A 27,289-nucleotide genomic window follows, 5' to 3' on the forward strand; every position below is an offset into this window, starting at 1 on the left:
AATTGTTGATTTTTCACTTCTGTGCTTCTTTTAACGTCCAGTTTTGTTGCTCTAGATTCAGCTGCATTAGGATTTTTGATTAGACGTTCCATGTTTTTTCTATATGACTGTTTAATATTACTTTGTTTTTCCGATTTCTTCAAGTGCGAATGTGGAATCAACATCTTTCCATCTATTGTACGAACCACATGCGGGTGATCCTTGTTAGCAGGTGGTGGAGAACGTGTTCCTTTTTTGAATTGTACTTTTCGAGGTTGGGTCTTTGATTGTCTCTCATTGTCTTCAAATAAATTGCGTCCTGTTTCACGCTTAATTGATATTGGTGTTTCTGTTTTCTCGTACTCATCGGATTGTGCTTCCTCCTGCGTATTGGCGGGCTCTGTCGTGGTTTGCTGTGGCTCTCTGTCTGCGTTGTGGCCGTTGAATTGTTCAAATTGTTCAGTTTCACTTTCATTATTGACTTCTGGGGAAAAATGGAAGTTCGGCAAAGTTGTCTACGACTTCGTCATTTTCTTCTATTGGAATGTTAGCCATCTGCTCTCCTTGTAGGTCGCCAGCGTCTTCTGCCGGTTGAAAAGGCTGAGCAGGGACATGGGGAACTATTGGAGCTACAGCAGGTGCAGGCAGTGCTCCTGCTGCGGCCATTGGGAAAGAGTGTGACTTTTGCAGGTGGTTGCTCTGTTTGATCTTCTTGATTTTCTTGTGGCACGTCGTCAATAAAGTGGTGTTCAAGCAGTTTTGGAATTTGTTCATCGAACAATTCTGGTTCTTGTCTGTTTTTTCCCAAAAGAGGATCAGGAACGAATTTGTTCGGATCAATGTCATCAAGATCTGATGGCTTCACGTTTGTTGTATAGGGTCGAAGTCTTATACGGTGGACGCATTGTGTGAACAAAGTGCCAACCTTTCGAATCAGGTAGTTTGAATTTGTTAGTACTCTCTCAATTCGATACAACGGCAGCCAAACAGTCATTGATTTATATCCAAAGTCAGATTGATTCATGAGCTTTGGGTTAAGTAGCAGGCAAAACGAATTAAGTGCTAGAGGGCTTGAAAGTGCCTTTTCGGCATAGTATGTTCGATACTTATGATAAGCGTGTATTAATTTTGACTTATTCTCGGAGAATTTTTGCTGCATAGGATCTTGCAATTGGATAACAAAGTCAGATTTCGGATCAAGAGTTTTCAGATTTTTTTTGTTGAACCTCACATCCAAGGGTTAAATCGGTTCACGACCGTGAAAAATTGATGTGGGTGTGCAACCTATTGACGAATAATATGAGGTATTATGAATGTAGGTTGCTAGAGGCACATATTTGTGCCAGTTGGACCATTGTTCATTAGTATTGAGTTTAAGAATTCTTTTCAGCGCTCCGTGTGCTCTCTCAACAACACCTACAGATTGCGCGTGCTTAAGTGTGGCGTGTTTAAGCTTTACTTCAAGCAATTGTGCTAACTCGTGCATTAGATCGGATACGAAACTACTGCCTAAGTCTGACAAAATCGTATGCGGTATATAACTGTGTTGGAAAAATATTGATGTGAGCTCTTGTGCTACTCTTTGTGCGCTTACATTAGTGAGTGGTACAGCAAAAAGGTATTTGGAGAAAACATCAATACCAGTCAAAGCATACTTATAAATAGTTCCACGAAGTGGACCAACTAGGTCCATTTGAAGCATGTCCCCGGGAAAGGACTGTAGTGATGATGTTGCAAAAATGTTTTTAGCGCTTTATTGGAAATGAGTTTTGTCTGTATACATGTTAGGCAATTTTTGACTAGTCTATATATTCTGTAAACCCTTAGTCTATATATTCTGTAAACCCAGGAAAATAAAATCTTTTTCTGAACTCAAAGGCAGTTCTAACTATTCCTATGTGTCCAGCAATTTTCGAATTATGCAATCTATAGATTACCTCTTTCCAAAGGTGTTTAGGCAGGCAGTACTGGTTGTAGAGAACTTTGCCAGTGTCATCAAAAAACTGTCGATACAGAACATCATTTTCAATTGTTAGTCTATTGAATTGCTTAGCGTATTTTTTGAGTGCGAATGATGCGTACTTGATATCCTCAACAGTGTTATTTTGTTTCCAAAAGATAACACGCTTTATAACTTCATCTAATGACTGCTCATGTTTAAGGTCGATAGGATTCAAGCGTTCAGTCAAGTCTTGCAAAAAATTGGCAGGATCATGCATCAAAACTGCATTGAGTTCTGGAATTTTTGGTTTCAAACGAATGAAAGTTTGTATTTCATCGTCGTCGGTTTTTGAACTTTGCTCCTCAATTTGTCTTAAAATTCCATCTGGTATTCCAGATTGCTTCAACTTATCAAGCATTTCAATGCTGACATTTGCTTTTTGTTCAAGTAAACACTCGATATTTGCCAATGAACTGAGTGATACGTCAGGCGTTTTGGCTGTTGACTCAATTTCTATCTCTCTAATTGGTATTCTATCCGTCAACTTTAGTTTCATTGTTTGCGATGGGTCAGTTTGCGACCTCGAAAGGAAATCGGCAGCGTAATTTGCCCTGCCAGGAATGTGAGCGATAACAAGATTGTATGACAAAACACGGTCAAGAAAATTCCATAGCGACGGTGGAATACTTTTTGCTTGGAAAAATTGGGTTAAACTTTTGTTGTCAGTAAGGACTATTACAGCTTTTTCCGTACCCCAAAGATAATGAGAAAAATGCTCAAGGGCAAAATAAAGTGCAAGAAATTCCTTATAGTAGACTGAGAATTTGAGCTGAGCGTTATTAAACAGTTTTGAACCAAACGCCGCTGGCGCATAAGTTTTTCTGTTCTCATTTTTGTTGTTTTTAACATAATCCTCAATCATCAGTACAAAACCGGTGCCAAAATAACTGGCATCGCAGAGTAGAACATACTGCATTCCTGGTTTAGCTAATCTTAACGTTAAATCGGTTGCTTTTACAAGATCGGTTTTGACTATTTCAAGATGTTTTTCGTGTTCCTCTGTTAAGACAGGTTCAATATCCTTTCTCAGTAGCTTGTAGAAGGGCATGAGTTTATCTCCCAAATTGGGTATAAAATCACGCCAAAACTGGACAAAACCAACTAAACGCTTTACCTGTTTTGGTGTTCGGGGTAACTTGATTGTTTTGAGAAACTTTTCGATTCTTTTGGATTCTGGTTGTATACCTTCTGGTGTTATAATTTTTCCAAGAAACTTGACTTTTTGTGTGGCAAATGTACATTTATTTGGTGAGAGTTTAAGACCTGATGTTCTTATGCATTCAAATATTTTTCTAAGACTTGGAATCAACTCATCAAAATTTTTCACTGCGCTTCCTATGTCATCCATATACTGAGTGCAGATGTTTGCTGCAAGACAAGAATCTAAATAGTGCCTGATAATTGAACTGAATCCTGTCACGGACTTGCTTAGACCTTTTGCTAAACACTTGTATGCATAGGTGCGAGAGGAAAAATTGAAGGCTAAAAGTTGGACTGAAAGATCATCCGCCATTTGAACACAGTGGTATGCCTGCGAACAATCAAGTTTTGTAAATAAGGATTTTCCTGCAAAGTGATTTGAAGCATCGCTCATGTTTGAGATTGGAAAATTACTATTGATATAGTCATTTCTTAAGAGATGATTGATACGTCTTAAGTCAATAAGAATTCTCAGTTTGCCAGAATCTTTGCGTTGCGCAAATATTGGACTACTGTACTTTGAATGTGATAAAGTCGTGATCAAATTATAGTAGTGCATCAATGCAAGTTCTACTGTGATCTCATCTCTCAGGTGTATTGGCGTTTGTGGACTTTGAACATAAACAGGAAGGTTATGCTCAGGTGTTAGTTTGATCTTTAACTCTGTGTTATAACATACATCGAAACGGTGTTTAGCAAATATATCAGAAAATTCCACCAGTAACTCTTCTACCTGACATTTTTGCTCAAAGGTTAAAACAGAATTTTGCCAATCGAACTTTTCAAGAAAAAGGTCACGATCTTTTGCGTTATTCTTGGGGTCAATTTTTTCAAGATTTTGAAAGTGCAGAATTTGATCATAAATATCACGCTGCAAAGGAGACAATTTGCTGGGACTGTCACAGGTTTCAGGGGTCGGAAACCAAAGTTTTTCATATTCTGGTTTTGGTCTGGTTTGATTCAGAGGCTGAAAGTTTTTTGTTTGAACAAGTTGATTAATTTCAGCTTCCAAGTTATCACGGTTTTTCATTTTTGCCAAGGCAATAAGCTGGGGGTCTACATTAACTAGCTTTTCTGTTTGTTTTTCATTCAAAATTTCAAAAAAGGCGACTTTTGAATCAACACATAGGGTTATTTTGTGGTCAGTGATATTAAGTGCTGAAATAAACACTCTACTTTTTTCATCTAATGTACTCAAGGATGATGTTAGAGCTATTTCCGTTTCGTTTCCGAACTGAGTGCAAGGTATTATTACTCCACTGCAATTTTCTAAATTAGGAAAGCTCTTGTCGAGATAACATTCAAGCAATTGATGTGAGTTGGGCTGTAGTTCGTGTTTTTTGCTCAGTAATATGGGAATTTTCTTCAGTTTTTTAGATGTTTGCCTCTTTTTATCTTTTGGCTTTATTTCATTAAGTTGTATTGTCATTTCAGGTAATTTCAATAAATTATAAGCGGGACTAATGTCGATAAAATTTTTCTTGAAGAAAGGGTTTCCTAAAATGACGGTATTCATTGTTGGAAGAACTAAAAAACTATCACTGAAATGATGATTGCCAATTGTGAATTTTACTTTGATTTGCTGTTTTACTACAACTGGGGCACTTGAAGCTAACTTAACAGTGTTATAAGTGGGAGTTTCTACCTCAAAACAAATTTGTTTTTCCTCGAACTCATTTAATAAGGATAATGGGATAGCGTTTGAGCATGATCCTGAGTCAATTAAAGCTCTTCGGCGAAGACTATTATCAATTTTTATTCTAACATAGGAGAGAGTTTCTCCTTCTAGAGGGATTACTGCGCAAATATTATCCTCAATCTGCATGTCTGAGTCTAATGAAGTATTTACATGTAAAGATTGATTTGATGAGCTGGTATCTAATGGAACTTGTGGCTTATCTAGTTTTTTGAAGACCGTTGAAACGGAAAATTTGTTCCACCTCTGCGTCCACGTGATCGCATTGAGCAATTAGTTGCCAAATGATTTGGATAACCGCAGATATGGCAAATGATTTGGGCATATTGAGTAACAGGAACATGTGTTTCCTCAATTGGTTGAAAAACTTGAACAACTGGTTGCTCATTACTTGCTGTTTGTTGTTCTTGGATCGGTTGAAAGTTTTGCGGCGTTGTCGGCGCAAACTGTGGAGCATTTGGAGTTTATTGGAAATTATTTTGAGCAGGGAATGGGAACTGATTGTTGAAGTTATTGAAACCTCTGTATCCTCTCGATCTACCATAGCCTCGAAAATTTCCTCGACTTCGGTAGTTTGAGTTGTTATATGAACCTCTTTGTCCACGGTTTGAGCCTCTAAAACCATTTCCCCGAAACTGATTTCCAAAATTCTGACTTTGTGAAAATTTTTGCTCATCGAAACGTTTATTTTGCTCCTCGACTTGCTTACTTAAAGCGCTCGTTCTATTTTCCATAGATTCCTGCGTTTGGCTAAGTTTTGATAAAGCATTTATCAAATTATCTGAAATTGTTGGACTCACTTCGTTAAAAGCTCCGTCAATATAGTCCTCTTTTTTGCAAAGATCGTGGATGGTGAGTTGCTTCCTAGCCAAGAGGCATAAATCCTCAACTGTTGTGTTGTCTGGTTGTTCCAACAACTTTGCTCTAAGCCAGCTAGGCATACATTTTTTGAAAAAGCGCTTCGTCTGATTTTGTCTCTCTTGTTGTGCAAAACGTAAATTCTCATCATTTCTAGCATCTACGGCATCTTGAGCCGCCTGATCCCGTCCGGGTGGATACGCCTCGGGTATGGGATCAGGATAAATTTTCAAAGTCATATTTTGCAGGGACACAAGAAAATTTTCTGGTGAATCAGTTTTGGGTCGAAACGAACGTTTTCTAACTTGATTACATGTAACTCTTGCAACTGTGGGTTGCAGAAATGGTTTCTTAACGCCGTTAAACTTAGAGCTAAATCATTGCGTGTTGCTTCTGGTAAAGTCTGGAAATACCTTAGAGCTGCATCTCTCAGATGCAATTGCAAAAAGTTAGCCTGTTGGGCTCCTGCTACTGCTGCAACTCCTATAATGCTTCTTAAAAGATGCTCGAATTCTCGAAAACTTTCTTTATCTGTACCGCTGAACGGTTTTAAGGCAATGTTAGGTTGTGCCATTTTATGTGCTCTAAATTTAAGTGTTTTAGCTTTGTAGTGTAGTTGAGTTGGTTGGACAGTGGTTCAACTTGCCGAGGAATTAAGAATTTTTAGTGTAGTCTCTTGTTTTGATGGCCTTAGACTTATTTAGATTCAAGATTTGTAAATGTAAAGGGTTCAAGCTTGACTATTTCTGATAATCATATTTCCTTACTGTGATCAATGTTTCAAATCAGTTTTGATGATTCAAATCGACAGAATGAAATCAGGAACAGATAAATGTGGCGTTATCATAAAAGCACTGTATTAATTCACTGCACAAAAGGTGAAATCTAACGAACCCTTGTAGTCGCTATGTTGTTGCGTCTGCCTATCAGCGTCAACTCTGGCCACAGGGATACTGGTCACGTGAAATCACAATTCCACCAGGCTGCCTTTCTCACTGTACTGATTTGAATGGATACTGCTCGTGGTTCTGTTTTAGCCCTTCAATTCCGAAGTTGACAGTGGTGAGGATCTTTTTGAAGGTATTGGCTCACTATCTTGTCGATTGTCGTCCGTTCTGTCACCATATCATGTGCTGAAATTTCTTGTACTCGCTAGTGGTTGTTCATTTTGGTTGAAAGCAATTCTAGTTGATCAAACTGATTTGTTTACTCGAGTAAACTCTTTCAAATAACAACTTTTCTGGCAAGAACGAATACGTTGCTGAATTAACGATGGTTGTTCACAGCATTACAGCTTCAACAATTTAGCGAACGAAAATTGTGCTGAGCACCTATTACAATTTAACGATTTTTCTGTTATTATTCACTATTGGATAGCTTTTGCGGTTTGGATCATCGAATGGGTGAGTCGACAATCACTTCGACAGCTGAAGATCTTCTCTGGTAAAAACTTTATTTCAGTAATACAACTGTTTATTAGCGAGCAACTATTTTATCTGTCACAATTTTAATATCTTATTTACATTCAAATATAAGCAAATATTAGACAGATTTTTCCAAAATTGATTGGAATTCAGTAGTAAAGTTCAATTATGTAATAGTGTGAACAAAATGATGGCATAATAAGAGTTAGTTAAATAACACTAAAAGGTCAAAGTTTAAACTTGGGTTTGAGCTACGTCATACCGGGTATGTTTGTTTTTTTTCGATTCTTTTGATATGGTTTTCTTAATGGTTTTCCCATTCAAGATATAGTCCATTCTAGGTCTAGTTTTTTGTTAGGTCATTGAAAATTCTTTGAATTGTAGGTTAGGACTTGTCCTGCTATGTTTTTTAACCTGCGTTACCTGTTGATCACGTTTTTCGTTTCTTTATAGGTCACTATTTTCAGACTTGACTCGTGACTTGCCTCATTTACTGTCGATTTTAATTTTTTTACCCATTGAATTACGCAATATGGCGAATACGCTCAATGTCAAAAGACAAGAATCAAAAGAAACGAATAAACCAATAAAGCCCGGTCAATGGGTCATGGTGCAGTAGGTTACCAAAGTGCATCAGTAATTGCCAGCTGACATTAGTATAAAGCTTAAAAGATTCCAGTTTATAAGCTGAATTAAGTATAGTTTTAGAATCTAACTGAAACTGCACAATTTTCGACACTGAAAAACAAGAGATTTCGGTCAATTTCTATCTTTTTTTCTTTCTCTTTTTCAATCCCGATGTGCATTAAGCGCATAAACGGTGGATGTTTTCGGGCAATTTGCCTGTTTTCTTGTTGAGTCAATTTTTGCGTTTATCGTTTTTCCCAAATTTTATTTTTATTCAGTTCTTTTTCGAAAACAGACGTCAGATCTAATTAAGGTTTAAGTACTATTTTATGGTTGGATCATTACTTTTCCTTGCACGAAACGATGTTTTTCAATTTCACTAATTTCTACTGCTTTGCAGTTGAAATTTGTGTGTGTGACACCATTTGATCTGTTCTGCTTTTAGGTCAATTGCGTGAGTTACCTCAATGAAAAAATGACTCTGAACTCGCTTAATGAACTTTAATTTTTATGAACACATACTAGTTAAAGGTCAATAGTGTGCATCTGCCAAACGTATATGCCCTAATTCTTGAGTTTTAGAGTATTGAGTTTTTGATTTCGAATGTTAATTTTGAAAAAGCTCCATTAGGGCTTTTCCTTATAGAGCGTACGTGTCTCATAAAAATGACAAAAATAAACGAATATAAACAAAAAGTCGATTGGTCTATTAAAGGACCGGTGGTCAATCTGTCTCTTATTTTTTTGTTGTTGTTTCAATTCATGGAAGGCCGAAGGCGTCTATCGCGGCTATTTTCCAGCAAGCTTCAGGTTATGTTTTTTTTAAATTCTAATTTTAGATTATAGCCGACGTCAGCCTCTGAAAAGGCTATTATTTAGGTGCTCTTCTTTTTTTAATTCGCTTTACCTTTTGATCACGTTTTTCGTTTTACATAAGTCAAGCTTTTCACGTTTGACTGCTGCCTTACTTCACTCACTGTTTCAACTGAATGAATTTTAAATTCTTTCAAGCATTGAATTACGTAATTTAGTGAATACGGTCAACGTCAAAAGAGCAAAATCAAAAGAAACGGGATAAACCGATGAATCCCGGATATTAAGTCAGCTTGAATTAGGTTCTCAAAGTTCATTAGAGCGATTGCTAGGTGATGTTAGTATTAAGCTTAATATCCTTCAGTTTGGAAGCTGAAGTAAATATAGGTTTATAATCTAACTGAAACTGCCACTGAATTAGAACACTTTTTGAAACTTAGGAAAAAATTTTGTCAATTTCTACATCTTCTTTTTTCTGTTTCAATCCCGATGTGCGTCTAGCGCGTCAACGGCGACTATTTTCCGGCAATCTACCGGCTAGTTTTAACTTATTAATTTAACTTATTGAATTCTTTGACCCGTGTTACCAACCAGGGCAACATCTTTGTTAGCGCTCAGGCTAAATAGCAAATAAGTTTTTAACGGCTGGGAGGTTTGTTTGGCTGAGTTTTGTTGCATTGTAGATGTTTCAGTTGCAGCGACGACGAGTGGTGAGAATGAAGACCAAGAACCATTAAATTGAACCTTATTCAAACTAAGTAATATGTCAATCGACCCCTTTGTCAAGTTTTGTCTCTTCTGTTAGTAGCCACAGTGACGAAAAAGTTAAACAATGGTTAAAATTTGTAGCACAATGACAACTAGCGTCTCGTCTTATATTTGAAACAGATGATGATCACATAATGTCACAGTGCAACTATTTCCCAATTACACTTAGGCGAGACACCGTTGTTTCTACTTCAGCTAATGGATGACTTTTGTTCCATTTTGTAATACTGGTTTACCAGCTGGCAAATATTTGAAAGATAGGAAATTTGATCAGAACGCACGAGCTAGCGGGCAATATTAATGGATTATCCTGGGCTGATAATTAATGACATCAGTATAATGTTAGCTCAAGGTTTTTAGTATTATTAATTGCTCTCAAACGAAGCTTTTAGCAATTACACGTCCTGCCGGTTCCTGATGCAAACTTTTGTCTAATAGATTTTTGTCCGACGCACTTTTCGTCCTCAAAAACGGAACAAGTTGGCAAAGAACGAGGTCATAAAGTGTCGGATCACTGCGCTTATTGCTCTACTAGTCTCACCAAAACTGCCGAGGAGGTATAACTTAATGATTTGAAAGTCAGTTGTGGAAAGTTTGGACCCCCATCCGTTCAGTTTTAATTACTTTATAACAATGTTCGTAACAATTATTTTAGACCTGGTACATTTTTGAAGAATCTTTTGCCATACCATTTTTCACATATGGATTTGACCTTGCTACTTCTCATTTTGCATTTTCCAAATTTCCCCAATTCGAAACTGAATTTTGTTCGCTAATTGCTGCCAAATGAATATCAAGACATTCGAATGCATTTTATGCCCAGCGTCAATCAATAACCGGTCAATTATGCCCAGCGTCAATCAATGACCAGTCAAATTGGTCCGAAATTGGTCGACTGTACCAAAATGAGTCCATTTTTGCAAACGTTTCACTTCTAGCGGTTTAGGATTTCTCGTTTCTCTCAATTGACTCTCCATCTCAAATTGATTTTTGCTTACTTTAATTGAAGGTATCGAGGGCAACTGAGGGTAAACAATTCCAATTGAAGGTTATTTATAGGAAGCTATGATAAACAACAAGTATGTTATACCAATCAAAATGTGACTTCTCAGCAATAAGTAAAAATAACTGGAAGTTTCCTTCTTCGGTTTTGTTTTTTATTCATTTCGACGTTGCAATGAAATTGTTAATACTTCTACTTAAAAACTGAATATTGGATTATACAAATGTATTTTTTCTTTGTTTATAAAGAAACTTTGTTTATAAAGATTTCTTTGTTTATAAAGAAACAAGTAATCAAAAGACAAAAAAGCAGCAGTAACATTTTTTAAAAACTTTTCTCGGGTTATTTCTGTTCCTCTTGGTTGCGATTTTAGGTTTCTAAAGTTTTTTTTTGTTGCTCAATAGGTTTCCGATATTAATAAACAGAAATTTTATAAAAAGTGAAAATCAGAAAATTAATAAAAGGAAAAGAAAATATTTTTTTCTTCCTGTTTCCTTTGAACTCCCAGAACTAATACTTCACACAAATAGTAATTTGTAGTTGTTTTCTGTGTTTGTTTCGCCTGAAAATGAATCCAGGTGAAAAACTGTGGTACTCCTGATGTACACGAAAACTATAGGCAGTAATTTTTTTAGAGAACAACGAAAACATAAAACCTAATGGTTAGACTTCATTCATCTTTCGCTAGTTTCATGAGAAAATTTTCGTGTCCAAATTAGGGCCGCTAATTTGATTGTTTGTTTGAACGGAGTCAGTATGTGAACATTATTCTTTGTTTTTTGATTTATGAGAGATCAAATCAAGTGTTGTCACTTTCTACGCTAAAGGCAACTCCCATAGTTCAATTGTAAAATTAATTTAGAGTTTGTCAAATATTGGAGTTGGCCAAATATTGTATTCTTGATACCAGAACAACAAAAAATATTGTTCCAGAAAAAATTCAAAAGAGGACAAAAACAAAAGAGCTGGTTGTTTTGTTTCGTTTTCTTTTTGTTTCGGGTTGTTTTGTTTCGGGTTTCTTTTTGACTTATAGTTGAATTGATCACATATGGAAACTTTGTAATAAATAGGAAAGACACTGCTCCAAAAGAGACTTTTCAACACGCTCCATTATTGTGATTTTTGTTGACTTTTATAACGTTATTACCTTCTCCAATTGATTCACAATTGTTTTAAACATGAAATCACTATACATCAGAATTCGCAGGCGTGAATTATGTGATTTTTAAATTGTTAATTTCCCTGAAAAAACAGAAATGTTTTGGGGGTTCTGAAATGTTCATTTTTTTCTAAATAAGAAGTTGTACTCAAGGTTGCTACGGAAAAGCGCTTCAATTTGAGCTGCGAAATATTTATTGTTCGAGCTTTTGCCGCAGAACAAAGAAGTCTTTGACAAACTTGATACGTACGTTGGAACATTTAGTGCCGCGCACTGTCTTACGCGAGCCGTCTTGTTGAATAACGTGCATTTTCGGTGCGTTTGGTTGGCAGCCATTTAAAGCATGCTGACCTTTTTCTAAATTACATAGACGCCCAAATGATATTTTTTGTGGTCAAAATAAACAACATTGACCAATGTTTTTTCTTATCTCTACAACTTTTCTACTGCCTTCAAGCCTCGACTGCTGTGGCGCTCCTTATGTGCTGCAAATATATATCTATCGTTTCCTCTCGATGTTTTTAATATAATATTTGGTATGAGAAGTAGCTGAAACACTGTTTGAGTCCATTTAACCCTTTACTATTTTCATTTTCTTGCAATGGACAACTATGAACAATTTTCTTCTTGGTGGTCTTGGCGTCGAATGCTGTTTGAGTGTTGACAGTCCCTACATCCGGTATTAAACCATGCCACCAATTTTGTGTTTGGCCATGCCCTTTTGTCAACCGGTTCAATTTTTTTCTACACAATTCATTTTTATATCAAGAGTACGTAAAATTAAACTAAGATTTTAATCAATGTCCGGGTCCAATTTAGAATGATACACACAAAGAGAAGTTTAAGACAACTTGAGACGTATGTTGGAACATTCTGTGCTACGCACAGTCTTCCGCGAGCCGTCTTGTTGGATAACGTTCATTTTCGGTACGTTCGGTTGGCAGCTATTTGAAACTAGGTGATTATATTTTGAATGTTGTATCCTTGCTCTTAATTTAGAGAGACGGCTAAATGACATTTTTTACTAAGGTTTTTCAAAATAAACGACCACTGTTTTTCCTTAGCTCTACGATTTAGCTTATCTGCCTTCAAGTCTCGGCTGATGTGGCTCCTTTTGTGCTGCAAATATTTCCCTTCTTTTCCTCTCGATGTTTTTAGTATATTATTTAGTAAATATGAGAAGTAGCTGATACACTGTTTGAGTCCATTTAACCCTTTACCATTTTAATCTTGTTACAGTGGACAACTATGAACAATTCTCTTCTCGGTAGTCTCGGCGTCCTATGCTGTTTGAGTTTTAACGGTCGCTACATCCGGCATCAAACCATGTCACCAATTTTGTGTATTGCCATTCCTTTTTGTCAACCGGGTCATTTTTACTTTACCGAAATCGTTTTTATATTAGGAGTATGCAAAATTAAGTGTTTAATCAAAGTCCAATATAGAATGAGACACATTATTCGTCGTCGAGGACTGCAATTACCAAAGTTTGTAGTATTAAACTACGAAATTATTAAAGCTCAAAATAATCGACCATAGATTATATACGGGATATAGCTATTGATTGTTGAGTCGCAAGCTTTGTAATGGCTTGATTTGTGCTACAAGCGAGGAAGGCGAAAGAATATTGAGAAGAGGTGTTTTCTGTTCAAGTAACAAGTAAAATGATTGACATGTTTTATAATGGGTGCTTGATTGTGTACAGGGACCAGGATAGGGTGAAAGTGGCTCAGGGAGTGTCTGGCAACATTGTGGACAAGGGGTCTGTGCACCGTATTGTTCCCTACTTGGTTAGCAGTGTGCAACATGGACTGCAGGACATTGGGGCGAAGAGTGTGGCCCAGCTGAAGAGTGACGTTAGAGTGGGAAAGATCTACTTTGAGGGGAGGTCTCCTGCCAGTCAGCGCGAGGGAGATGTACACGGATTACACTCGTAAGTCCCCATCATCATCTGTCACATTGACCGCCTTAAGTCTACTCAGAAAATCATTTAGCTTATTTGAATTAATAATGGATGATACAAGCGTTTAGGATAAATAAATAGTTTTTAATAGCCGCCCTCATCTTCTCAGCCGGCTATTATAGCGCTCCTATTTTTTTTACATCGTCGAACTTTTTTTCGCTTTACCATTTTGCCGCTTTTTCGACATTTTGCGCGAAATCTTTTTGACTTCTCTAGGCTAGTTTCTCTCGTTCTCCTAAAAGTGATTTTGAACATCAGTTGCTCAGCAAAGCAATTCAAAATGAACAGAGTCAGTATAAATAATTGAAGTCAGAAATATAAACGGGATAAACCCATAAAGCCCAATTTTAGATGCCCGCTAAGTAGTGAAATTTGGGGTGGTCTACCGCACAGAATTAGGATCCCTCCTATCTAGTCTCGAACCTACGCCAAAATCAATCTTGATTACAATAGGAAAGACGTCTACACCACTGAACTACAAGATCCCACAACTTCACAACTTAAACAATTCTATAGGCACGACCATATTGATTAGTTTACACTATAGTTATGCCATTGACCTATCCCAACATGCAGTTCTAAATTTACTGATTGAAAAGCATCAACTACAATGCCGTACGCAGAGGCACTTTGGTACAGATGGTATTTCGAATAACCATGTGGGCTAAACTGTCTCTTTTTTCAATCAGTTCACGCTTTTATCATTTTAAAGTAATCTGAATTCTCAATTATCAGTACTGAACAAATAACTAAAGCTATATATACCAAGAAACGCGAACTAAAACCATTTCTCAACAGACTTCAAGTGCCATGAATAACAGCGCAGAAATTTCTAACAATTTTCGATACATTGTCTATAGTGCTCAAGTTCTGATTCCCTCACAATTCTCATTCGAGGCGCAAACAAAGAGACGCAAAATTGATGCAAGAGACTCAAATTTGACAACACAATTTCAACCGAAGGGCCTCGCTAACTGGATTGATCTCTTTACAGAGTGGCAATTTGCTGTTGTACATCATGATCCTCAAAAGACGCAACAGCAATACAGATGGTGCGACGACATATCATTTGAGCATCAACACATTCTGGTCTATACAAACGATAATCCAAAACACATGGAGAAGACTATCAAATCCTATATTCGCCATGAAAGCAAAGTACTGTTCGAGATCAAAGCAAGAATGTTTGTACCAACAAGCGCATTTCAAACGTTCAATCAGCAATTCCTACGGTTCAATGTATCAGACATTACAAGACGGAGACATCTTCGAACAATTCACAAGAAACGCTGATACAGTAATGGATATTTCCCCAAAACGAAACAGCCTGATGGAAACAGTATGGGAGATGGAACGCTCGTGTCCAAATAGACGACAAGAATGTTCTACAATGACGGAATACCAGCGCAGAATATTAGCAAAGAGAGAGTCTTGAGTACAGACTCCCCTTTCAAGCAGACACTAGAGGATTACATCGACATTCTGGCAACCGGCTGGGGATCGATCCACAGAACGGATCATTCAACTTATTTGGAAGTTCAATGTGGAATGAACAATGCGCAATGCACATGCTGGGAATGCTGGGATGCTTCATTGGAGGAAAGCACGGAAAATTCCGATGACTCATCTAAGCAAACAAAAGAAAACTGATAACAAAAAACCTCTCACTGACTAACACTTTCCATATAAGCGTTCTGCAAAACGGTTAGTTTACCAATTTAATGATATTTATTCCCGATATTAATAAAGTTTTGAGCAATTTTGAGATTGTTTCTAAGCATTTCCCTCAGAACGAAACAACAAAAAATGCATTTCTTGCAGTTTGCATGATCATTGATCCCAATTCCGACCTTCAAGTCATCAATAAACTGGCCCCGCATGGAGGACTAATAGGACCCGGTATTAGTTGACTGCATGAGTATCTTAAGCATTTGAAAATACTACGAACACATGCTGCATTTCATGACGCGTATGGATTCATGAAGGAAGAATACGGACTCGGACCAGGATATGTGTATATGGTTTCAAATTTTCCTAGTCACTTTCTGCTTGGGCACTTAATTGGTGTCCTATTTTGGATAATTTTAAAGCTCGTATTCTGGTCCTATTCTGAAGGATTGCCATTTTAGAATGACCAATTACGACCCCGATAACTTCACACTGCATATTTTGAAACGGGCAGCTTTACAATTATCTCAAGCCAACGACAAGACAGAAATATTGTTGAGAAAACAGTGCTGGAAAAAAGTGGGTCAACGTTTTGTTCTTGTTCAAACTGAAATTGATCTAACACTGTCTGAAATTGAGTTTTTAGCTGAAGCTTCTAAACTATTAGAGTATTTTGTTACATTATCACGACAATCTAGTCAGTCTCCACCACCTGCACCACCCCCTCGAGCACCCTAAAGCAATGACTGACTCTCCAGATTGTCACTTGGCTATTGCTAGTAAAATAATATTTGACCAAAACGATGAAGAGCGCCCCCCGTGGAAGCTTTGTGGTAGCATTGAAAGGTCACTAATATTTTACAGCAGACACATTTTTCTTTTATTCGCAGCAATAACAAGCAGCCTTAGTTTTCTTTTCGTTACCAAATTCTCAACAGAACGCCCAGAAATTTGGTCAGTCCTCGCCTTCAGTATTGGTTGTTTGATTCCAACACCAAAATGAACGAAGTAATTGTTACTCAACCTCACTTACTGATGATGGTAGTTGGCCCCAGTGGATCAGGTAAAACCCGTCTTGTGGCAGATATCATAATTAAACAAAGAGAACTGTTTTATCCTCATTTTGACAAAATAATTTACGTCTATCAGCATTGGCAAGAAATATATACAGAAATCAAAGAAAAACTCGGAACAATAATATTTTTTAACGAAGGACTCAATTGGAGCAAGATTAACTCTCATCCCGAAACAGACCGTGAACTGATCATTTTTGATGATGTATACGCAGAAGCCAGCCAACAAGAAGAGTTTTTGATTTTGGTCATTTCTGGACGACACAAAAACCAACACGCCATAATTTTCAAGCATAACTTGTACCAAAAAAGTCCAAATTCGAAGACAATTGACGTGAATGTTACACATATGCTCTTACTAAAAAATCCCCGAGATGTAGTTCAGGTCGATGTTCTAGGTCGTCAATTGGGAAGCAGAAATATTGTGCAGTCAGCGTATAAATTAGCTACTAAAGAACCATTCGGTCATTTGTTGATTGATTTGGATCCCAGATGCAGCGAGCACCTACGATTCTGCTCACATTTAACAAACGACCTCAGCATATTTTATATAGTAGAAAATTCGCAGAAGAAAATTGAACTCAACAATTCACAACATCTGACTACTTTCAAACTGCTCATCAACTTCAAACCTGTTCTGAAGCGCTTCGCGCTTATTCATCTCGATGATAATTTTATCAAATTTTTAGTTGACTGTTTATACAATATTGTTCAAGGCAATGTCCCGTTAGCTAATACTTATGTAACCAAACAGCAGTCCAAGAAATTTAAAACCATTCTCTCTTATTTGTGATAAGAAAGTTAAATTACCTCAAAAACGAAAATTGCTAGCGACCAATCAGGGCCTGCAATTAATTAAACTAATTCACAATCCCATTCAAAATTATTTCAAAAAAGAACATGCGCAATAACACGGAGGCACAGAAGTTCATTCTCATTCAATTACAAACTTATAACAAATTGCTCGAAGCAGCCAACGAGAGCAACCAAAAGCCCCAAACAGCCAAAGAAATTTTACTAACCAAAAGAAATTCTAACGAAAGCGATGTCGCAGCCCAACTAAGTGTTGCAGCCACGTTCAATGAAGATTAAAAATCGCGAGAGGAGACAGAGGAGATGATAACAAGAGAACATCATCAAACAAATGTTAGCGCTGACGAGGCAAATCAAATATTAGAAGAATTGACTCTCGCCGGACTTTCGAGCGGAAAAATTGAGAAGTCGAAAACAATTATTAAACTGTTACAAAACTCAACAACTGTTGCAATTGATAAGCATACAGGCAAAATTCAAAGCAAAACTGGAGGACCTCCATCTGACAGCAATTTGTTTGAGCTTTTAATAAACATTCAGCACCCTACAAAAAAAAATTTCTCCAGCAGATCTTACCCTAATAAAAGAGCTGAAAATTGCCCAGCATATAGTTGCCAACACAAACGCCAAATCAGTGAGCCCAAAGCTTGCAAAAGATTCGAACACCACATGGCTTTCCATGTTCAGCTACAGATAGTAAAGCTATTAGGTAGAAAGCTTATTAAGTTGCTTCTCCAAATCAGTGGGATAGAGCAAAACCCCGGTCCTCCGAGAAAGCTGACATGTGGAAACTGTAGGAGACTGTTGGGAAAAAGCACAAGAAAGAAACCACTGTTTTACTGCACAATTTGTGGTTGGGTACACAATCAATGTTCAGGGATAGAGAAGGCTGAAGAGTACGACAGAGAAAACTTTACATGCACAAAATGCAAAAATGAAAGGGTCATATCAGCAATCACAAACATCAGGGACATACAAACTATGCAACAAAATTATATAAACACGAATACTCCATCAGCCTACGGCACTATCAACAGGCTGGTTAAATCAACAGGCTTAAAACGTAAAACAGTGGAAACCTACCTAACAACAAGCTCAACATACACAAAGTTCAAACAAACTTGTCACCGTTTTCCACGCCTAAATGTACAGTCATATCGTTTGAATGAAATATGGTCAATTGATCTTGCGGATATGCAATCATTGTCCACAGAAAATCGAAACACTCGATATCTATTGGTGGCAGTCGATACACTTAGTAGATTCCTTAGGGTTCAGCCTTTGAAAGATAAATACGCATCAACAACCAGACGCGCTTTCGCCTTGATGAAGACAAAAATCAAACCGGAAAAAGTATGGACTGATGATGGAAAAGAATTTCTGGGATCATTCAAAAATTTTTGAGAGCAGAAAGAAATAGCAATTTACCAAACTCGGAACGGAAAGAAAAGTTCGTTTGCAGAACGTAACATTCGATCCATAAAGTCTTTAATTTATAAGTTCTTAAACGAAAATCACACCAGTACATATATAAATAACCTGCAGAATTTTGTCAAAGTCATTAACTCTCGAGTCAACGGGATAACAGGTCTTGCTCCAAAGAGCGTAACCAAACAGCACACAAGTTATCTTATTTCACTGAACGTAAACGACAATATGCAAAAGCCCAAATTTGCCGTTGGTGAGACCGTTCGAATCAAACGCAACATCGAAACGTTTCATCGGGGTTATAAGATTCAATTCAGTCGCGAAATATTCAGAATAGACAAAGTCCTCACACTCAATCCTCCAACTTACCGCGTTGTTTCTCATGAAACAGGAGAAGAAATAGTCGGCCGGTTTTACGAATCAGAACTGACAAAATTTTCAGAAATTTAAAAAAAAATGGATCCAACTGAAAATACTTTTACAATAAATTTAGTCTCCAACGCTTCGACGGAAGCGTATCCCGGCAACTCAATGGCGTCTTTCACAAATCTATTGCCCAAACCAATAGATCTAAACAGAACATTCGGAACATGGCAAGTGGCACTTATCGAAATATCATGGCCAGCAAAGTTTAAAAACGTTACACAAGGTTTTATAGAACCGCATATGGACAAAACAGATTCCTCGTCGGATGATGAGCCAATAGAACCAACGAGCGCAGAAGAACTTTTCACTGATATAGGTCGCCGCCGACGTCGTCGACCAGCCGACTGAAAATAGTACCATCTTCGGAAAAAGGCAAACCTCAAATGCAAAATTGACACTGGTTTTTACCCAACAATTGAAAACTTGATGCAAAAAATTTTTGCAAAAAGCTTTAGAACAAAACAAGAAAATGACTGGCCTATCAGATGGTGCATTTCAAGCCATACCCAGAAACTGAAGCTATTGAGCAACAGTGGCCAAAAAGACCAGGCATCAACAGGGAATGAGGATGGTTTTATGACCGCCGCCAGTTCCAGTGAAGATAAACTAACAGAAGACGAAACTGAACAGAGAAGTCCGACAAGTATAAAACTCATTTCACCAGATCTGCAAAACATTCTCGGAACACACATACTTAAAATTGGTGTCAACCCAAATTATCCAGTAGATATCTCCGGTGGGCGTCACACAATTTTTGTTTATTGCGATTTGATACAAGATCAGATTCTTGGAAACAAATTAACTTCACTTCTTAGAACAATAGCCCTTCCAAACAACTCGACACAAAAGACACAAAACGCGATAATTTGCAATGGAAATCTTCAATCGTTCTCAAACTTGCAATGGAAAAATGTAGTCAAGTCATCATTTCAATCCATAAACATAACGATTCGCGACGAAACCGGACAACTGATGCCATTTCTCTCAATAGGCCGAAACTGGCTGACATTGAAATTTCAATTTTTACCAAACCAAACTAAATCATTTTTCTCAACGGCTACCCAAAAAATAGTCGGTTTGTTTGGAAGCATGGACGCACACTATGAAGCACAAATTGCCAGAAATCAAGAAAACTTTCTGACTCATGGCGGTCCCGCAAGGCAGTTCGGATCAGGCGCCGCAGGATTGGGCGCATTAGCTATACGAATCGGTCGCTGTACTTTACCACTACTACAAAAGTACGCTTTGCCTTTTGCCAAAAAAATGGGACGCAATCTTATTACAGCGGCAATTCCTGAGATTGGGCAAATGATAGCAGGAAAAAAACTAAAATCTGCAGCAAAAGACTCATTGAAGAAATCAGTTTCAAAAACAATTTCAGAATCGACAACAGCCGATCGTTCCCGCGCGCGCCCGCCGAAACGGTTGCGATCGACGCACGCGTCTCGCGGTTCGCGGGTTACCGCGCCGTCCGCTCGCCAGGCGGCGGGGCGCAGCGCAACCCAAAACCCCTTATCAACAAACAAACTAGAGATAAGAGAGATACCAACACGCAAGAGGCCAGCCCATACCACTTTAAAGACAACCAAGACGAAACGCAGTCGATCACATTTTTTGTCAAACGTAAGATTCTAAATGACTGAGTTCACCAGCATTGCAGCAGATATCGCCAACCCTGTAACGCATACATCTTTAGACTTTTTTGAGAAACCTAATGTTCTTGTGAATTATGAGAGCGGATTCGATCAAGAAATTTACCCACAAGTCGGTTCAAGAGGACCAATATTAGACTTTTTAATCAGCGGAGACCAGCGCAACTGCATTGACCTTAACTACATTCAACTAGGAATTCAAGTGTCTATCTACACGCCAGATGGAAAAGATCGCGTAAAAGCAAGTGACGCAAGCAAAGTTGTATTTGCAAACAATGCTCTACACAGCCTATTTTCACAGGTCGAAGTATACGCCAACGGTATTTTGATTTCTGATAGCAACAACTCTTACCACCACCGAGCATTTCTTGAGACAGAATTAACAAAGAACAGTGATAGCAAAGAGACTTGGGCCGCTTGTCAAGGATACAGTTAAGACTCAGAGCATTCGTCCGACGCCAATCAATCTGGATGGTTTCAAAACCGTTTGAAAGCTACATTGGAGTCAGATTACACGCTTAACCTCTATGGTTCCCTTTATGTCGACTTTTTTTAGTTGCAATAAACTTATGGTCCCTGAAGTCGACATTCGAGTTACACTCTACCGCGCAAGTAACGAATTCAGTCTTATCAGCTTGGCCGACGATAACGACAAACTGTTTACGGCAGTAATAGAAAAAGCGTCCATGTTTGTCCGCAAGATAACTGTCACTGAATCAGTACGACTTTCCATCGAGAAGGCATTATTAAAATCACCAGCAAGGTACCCCTATATAGAATCCCTTTGCAAAAGTTTTATCATGCAATTTGGTCAAAATTCTTTCGTTAAAGAATCAATTTTTGGAACGGAGCCAATCAGAAGTTTAACAATGTGCATGGTAGCAAACGATAAGTTCAGAGGATCGAAAGATATAAACCCTTTTCTGTACAACAAGTATAAAATAAAAAGAATTGAAATCATACGGGGAAATGGCTTACCTATAGCAGGCACACCAATTGACACTGAAAATAATGTCAGAATATATCATAACACACTAACAGCGCTGGGTTTTAAAAATGGCGGTAATAAAATTTCTCTGCAGGATTTCGATAAAAAATTTATTGCCAGTTTCGACTTGACCTCATCACAAGAGGCGTCAAAAAATTTTACCCTATTCCCCGAACTGACAGGAGCGCCAATTACTCTGAAGCTATTCTTCTCTGAAGCCCTTCCAGAAGCAGTTGAACTCTTTATTATCGGAGAGAGATTCAGTCAAGTTTTTATTGACACCAAAAGGAATATTTCAAAAAACCAAACTATCTCCAAAAAACTTCAAGGGAACTCATTGGCTATTACTTGTAGCCATTCAATCAACATTCAAAAGCTCAGCCAAACAAAAAAGAAACAAGAAATTAACCAACATTGTAATCTGGAACAGCCTGAAAATTCCGCTAAATTTTTTCACTCATTTCAATAACGATTTAATTCACTGTACAAAATATCGGTTCGTTTTGACATTCACGAAACTACTTCGTCACCTCCCCCTCAATTTTTATCTTCAAACTTATGCGGGCTGTATTGCTTGTATGCAGCTTTACAAATATTTCAAAAGGTGGGCTATACACAACACAGTTTCAGGATCGCCTTACGGCAACGAAGCAGTTCAGATTTTTAGTGTTAAACGCAGTTAAAAATTTTGGCTTAATTAATGAGTTGAATTTGATAAGATTTTTCAATAGTATATCTCAAACCAATTACACATCGAAAATTTTGTAATTTAATTTGTATTGCTAACCATGTGTTTTTAATCTGAGTCTGAGTAGGAAACAAGCGGTCGTCGCCTCTTTGCAGGCATAGGCTGAATGATACAAGATTCGTCACCACTACTGTTACTACATTCTCCTTCAATTGCTTCATCATCTATAAACGGATTCCGGGGTAGACAACGATCTTCGTTGCTATTTTCCTGTTCATCACTGAGATCACTCCGAGTCATCAACTTCACGAGGTATAAAGCCAGGATCGGGCGGAGCTGAAACAAAAATAAGTACATAATAACTATTTCGTAAAAACTGAACTGCAAAAAGCGTTTTTACCAAAAGAAGAGACCGTAGTAGAAGCTATTGAGCAGGAATCAGAAAGGTCTACTGTCGATATCAGCTCGAAGTTCTCCTCCTTCTCTTCTCCGCTTGAAATCGAACTGTTTTCACAGTCACTATCCTGTAGTGATGGACAATCCGATTCAACGGTTACTGTTGGAGTTTGATTGAGGCTGTAGTGGCCATAAGGTAAAGTGTCAACACCGTTATCCAGTATGACTCTTTTGTCATCAAAACAACTTAGAGCCGTTTTTTTGTTGTTGTAACCTTTATTTGATGGTTTGCTGAATGAATTCTTGTCATTGGTGCTCGACTGCTAACTCCGGTCAGAAGACACTCAAGAAACTTGTCATGATGCAGAGTCTTTTTAACAAGTTTTTGCACGCCTTTGGCACTCTGTTTTACTCCACTTTGAAACTTGATGCTGTACATCTTAGATCGAAGAATTACACTCTCTTCCAAAACTGAACCATTCAACTCGTCAGTCATTGTCAGGGGCACTTTTTTATTACTCGCGTCGAACAGAGGATGAGAAGTTGGGTAATTGCTGAGATCCAATAAATTTTTAAATTCGTACATGTCTTCATACAAGTCTTCGGTTTCTACTCTGTACAGAAGCGAGTCAGTGTCTTTGTAAGTGACACAAATCCGTTTCCCGTACCTCGGTTTCATTTCTTTATAATGAAAATGGTACAGAGCAAGTTTTGAAAGGTCCAAGATGGCTGCTCCGACGGGAGTTGGTTTGTCGCATCTAATGTTCGGTACGGAAAAATAAACGGAACACAATTTTTTGCTTATAATTTGAAATGACTTGAAACTCGGCCTCGACGTAAGTATGGAGGCTTTCGCCTCATCAGATACAAATTGAATATTTTTTCTATTTCGCTTGTTTTCCATTGTTTTGCCAAAGCAAGGGTTCGACATCAGTTTATAAAAATTCTTTTCGAACTTTGTTGAAGCTTGCTTTCGCATAACCGTATTTTTTTCGATATAGGGACGCAACCAGTCAGACTGATTAAATTGCAGAACGCGATGAAGTCTACCAACTTTCAAACCTTGATCGATGTAAAATAGCAAGTTTTCAATGTGACATATATAATTCGGCTTATCGAACAAAGTTTCGACCAATTTCGGAACAGCAGATCTGTTAGCCGCTAAGTTTTTGCTGTACGCAGACAACCAATCGTCTTGGATAACATGTTTCTCGGGAGCCAAGGGAAAATCAGATTGGTCGTCGTGAATCTCTCGCAGATATTGTTGATCAATTTCAACGAAGTAGCCAAAGTCGGTATTCGACCTGTACTTTCCAATTAGTTCATCGATGTTTGAAAACTCGCTCCACTTGTAGCCATCCTTTGGAAGCTTTTTCATCATGATGCCACCATAGAGTGAGGTAACATCAAAAAAAGCGCCAAAAACGGACTTTTCGTTCCTATCGAAATTCTGAAGATATTTGTTATTAGCTCGAAAATGTCTCAGCGCTCCCACGCTATTGAGACCACCTCGAATAGCTTTTTCGCAGAAAAGCAGCATATCAACGTCGGACAGAAGCCCCAGCTCAACATCAGTTGTTACCAGCATTGCATCCCAGCTTAGATTAGGAGCACTATAAAAATAAGCAGGATCCAAACGATAAACTTTTATGCACACCGAGCGGAACAATTCGAACACATCTGCCAGCAAGAACACATCTGTCTGCAGATAAGCGTCGTGGTAGTCTCCAAAATTTTTACAACCGAAGAGATGATACATATCAACAGCTCGTGTATACATTTCTTGAGTAACATCAATTCTACCGGTTAGTGTTTTTCCAATGGTCACCGTTGGCAGGAAAGCCAAGTTCAAACTTACGGAATGAGTCTAAATACGAATAAGGAAAAATTCCTTTTGCTCTTATTTTCTTGAAATCTGAATCACAAAATTGTTTAAAGTGGAATCGGAGTAATTTCAAGTCGGCATCTTGCAACGTTTGTGCCAGTGAATCAAGGCTCGAGGCCATAAAATTAAAACTGTCCAGGAAGCGCAATTCATTGCGTACAAGTTTCTGGAAACCACATTTGTTTATGTAACTTCTAATGGGAACCTGAACTGAGAACGAAATACACGTCTCTTCTGTCCTAGATATAGCTGAGAGAGTCTCGTTTTCTTCCAGCTTCATGTACTTTATAATATGATGGGCATCGTAACAAGACAAGTTATGGAAGAAAACAGGGAGAAAACTACCAACCGTAACCAATAAATTGCAACTATTGTGAGCAACGCCAAATACAGTGCCTGTGAGATGACAGTGATGGACTACTTTTTCATGATCAGACTCGAAGATTTTTTGACATATGCAGCAGGGTTCAAACCAGTTGTTCAATAGTTCCCTTTTGGCAAAACTGGACATCTTTAGGAATCTGTAGCGTTGACGCTCATTGTCTGCCCATCTCAGCCATTTTCGTAAAGTTTGCATTAGAAAATCAATACAATCTTCGCCTCGGTAAAATTGTTCCATCTTTACACTTGAACTTCTGCTGTCAACAAGACAGCTCCAAAGCTACAAGGATACTGATTCTCAGTAACACAGCTAGATGCTCCACCTTTATTTAATCCAGTCTCGAGCAACTCTTCGGCCACTTCGAAATCTTCCGTTCTGACGTCAAGAGCCTCTAGGTCAGCATACACCACAAACGGGCATTTGAATGTCTTCTGCCAGTTTTTAAACTTTACGGTAGAACCCTGTGGCGGAATCTCAATAACTTGTGGCTGATGGTGCTCGCAAAGCGATTTGTGAAGCTTAAATTTTTCGCGAGCAACAGTCTGCAGACAAAGCTCGCAGAATTTTCGAACGTTATTTTTCGAGCTCGCGGTGGCGAAGTAAAACCTTCAGAACTCGATCCAAGTTCTTTATCAAACAATAGTGCCAATTATTTTCATCTGACAGCAACAATAAATTGATTCGCTTCGCTGAATTTTTATATTTGCTGATGTAAGCTGGATACACTTTGCTACACTCGTAAGCGAACACGTTTATTTTCAGGTGATTGTTTTTCTCGAAAACCGGTATATCAGCTAAAGCCACTGGCATTTTTCGCGGGTTGAAGTGGAGACTGTTTATGTGTTGGCGGTAACTTTGCGGTCTCTCTTGGTTTTGCTTAACGGGGAAGAGCGCGGCTAAAACAGAATAAATGAAGCACAGATTGTCTTTCATGTTTTTGATATTCAAGACTGATTTGCGTTGTGTTTCAAGTTCAGGAGGCGTTGCAATGTAAGATCCCGCGCGAAGAGGGGATTATTTTGAAATCTTCAATTCGACAACATTTAACTTTTCTATCACCCACCCACTTCCTGCAGTGCAAAACACGTTTATTTTTGTCAATAGTTTGTCAATATGACCAAAATATTCTTCAGCAGTCAATGATGTGGAGAGGCTCTCCATTGGACTGTGAAAAAAACAAAGAGTACTTTCATCAGTTAGAGGCTTGGTGAACTTCACCTCTATGCAGATTCCGAACTTCGCAGTCACCAAATCGTGAAGTTTCGTCGTGATAAAATCTGTAATTTTTCGTTCCTGGAGCACGAGAAATTCAAAGGGGTCAAAAATTGAACCGTCGTTTATTTTGAGTCGGAATGACTGGAACTGCTCGCGAACTGACTTTCTCTCACGTTCCAAAATAAAACGATCTTCTTGAGAGAAATTGGATGGATCAGTTCGAATAACTGAACCCACCACAGAATGCTCGTCTGCACAATGTTTTCGCAACGCTTGCTCATGTCCGAAAAGCGTTTGACACGAATTGCATCTAACAGAACGCATAAATTTATGGACATTTTTCAAATGCCGAACCAAGTTTTTCGCGAGCGTAAAAGTGTTTGAGCAATGTCCGCAAACAAAGTTCTGATTTGGGAGGTCAACATGCTTTTGATGCTTATGCAACACGAGTTCCTTTCGTTTAGCGAAGTCCTGATCGCAGAAATTGCATTTGAACATGATTCCTAAACCAAATATTAGTTTAGGTTTCCTCGCCTTTCTATAAAGGCTAGGAAATCTGGTGTTGTTCTCAGGAACAACCCAGCAAAGATGCGAGGCTCCAGTTTAAATAAAACTGGGAATCCTGGCATCTTTGATTTGAAAATACTTCAGGTGGAGGATAGTCGGAAAAACAGTCTTTAAAACCTTAGGTTTCGTAGACTGTTTTTTTCGACTATTCTCCACCTGACTTCAGCCTGGCCCCTTCGACGAGAGGTAGCCAGGTCTGACAAAAGCCAGAAGGAGGTTTAATGTATTCTATTGACGCAAGAAGCTGCAAAGCAACAAGAAATTTGGATGCAAGCTAATGAGATTTTGATGAGAATCGAATAATTCGTCAAGCAGCTATTCTTGCATCTCTAGAACTTTTTTAAACAATATAGTTACAGAGTTATACAGAGATATAGTTCCTGTTGTTTATACAGAGTTATACAGAGATATAGTTACTGCTGTTTTATATTGTTTTATAAACGATATAAAACAGCATTGTTTTTAAACAATATGCAATTGTAAGTATGAAATAATTTATACCAAATTCTGTAGAGCGCAGCTCTCCTTAGCTTTTCGCTTCAAATTGATATAAACTATGGGAAAAATTATTTCGCTCATATCCATGATCTAAATATCAATGAGCGGATACAAAAAA

General features: G+C 38.0%; 2 protein-coding genes across 3 annotated transcripts in view; both read left to right on the plus strand.

Moving 5' to 3' along the window:
* The window catches only part of LOC142358604 (protein FAM76A-like), a 606,005-nt gene that overhangs the window by 390,579 nt on the left and 188,137 nt on the right, over nt 1–27,289 (plus strand). The window lies entirely within an intron of this gene.
* The window catches only part of LOC142358600 (inosine-5'-monophosphate dehydrogenase 2-like), a 136,831-nt gene that overhangs the window by 105,351 nt on the left and 4,191 nt on the right, over nt 1–27,289 (plus strand). Inside the window, exon 11 of one of the 2 annotated variants that reach the window (XM_075410040.1) lies at nt 9,292–9,328. In XM_075410040.1, the coding sequence (XP_075266155.1) occupies nt 9,292–9,313 (22 nt within the window). In that variant the 3' untranslated portion in view covers nt 9,314–9,328. Of the gene's footprint in view, nt 1–9,291; nt 9,329–13,234; nt 13,463–27,289 lie in introns of those variants that run through there. The other variant, XM_075410039.1, reaches the window with a different exon arrangement.

This window comes from Convolutriloba macropyga, chromosome 2 (assembly GCF_964194025.1).
Source record: "Convolutriloba macropyga chromosome 2, txConMacr16.3, whole genome shotgun sequence".
In the NCBI taxonomy this organism is placed as follows: Eukaryota; Metazoa; Xenacoelomorpha; order Acoela; family Convolutidae; genus Convolutriloba; species Convolutriloba macropyga.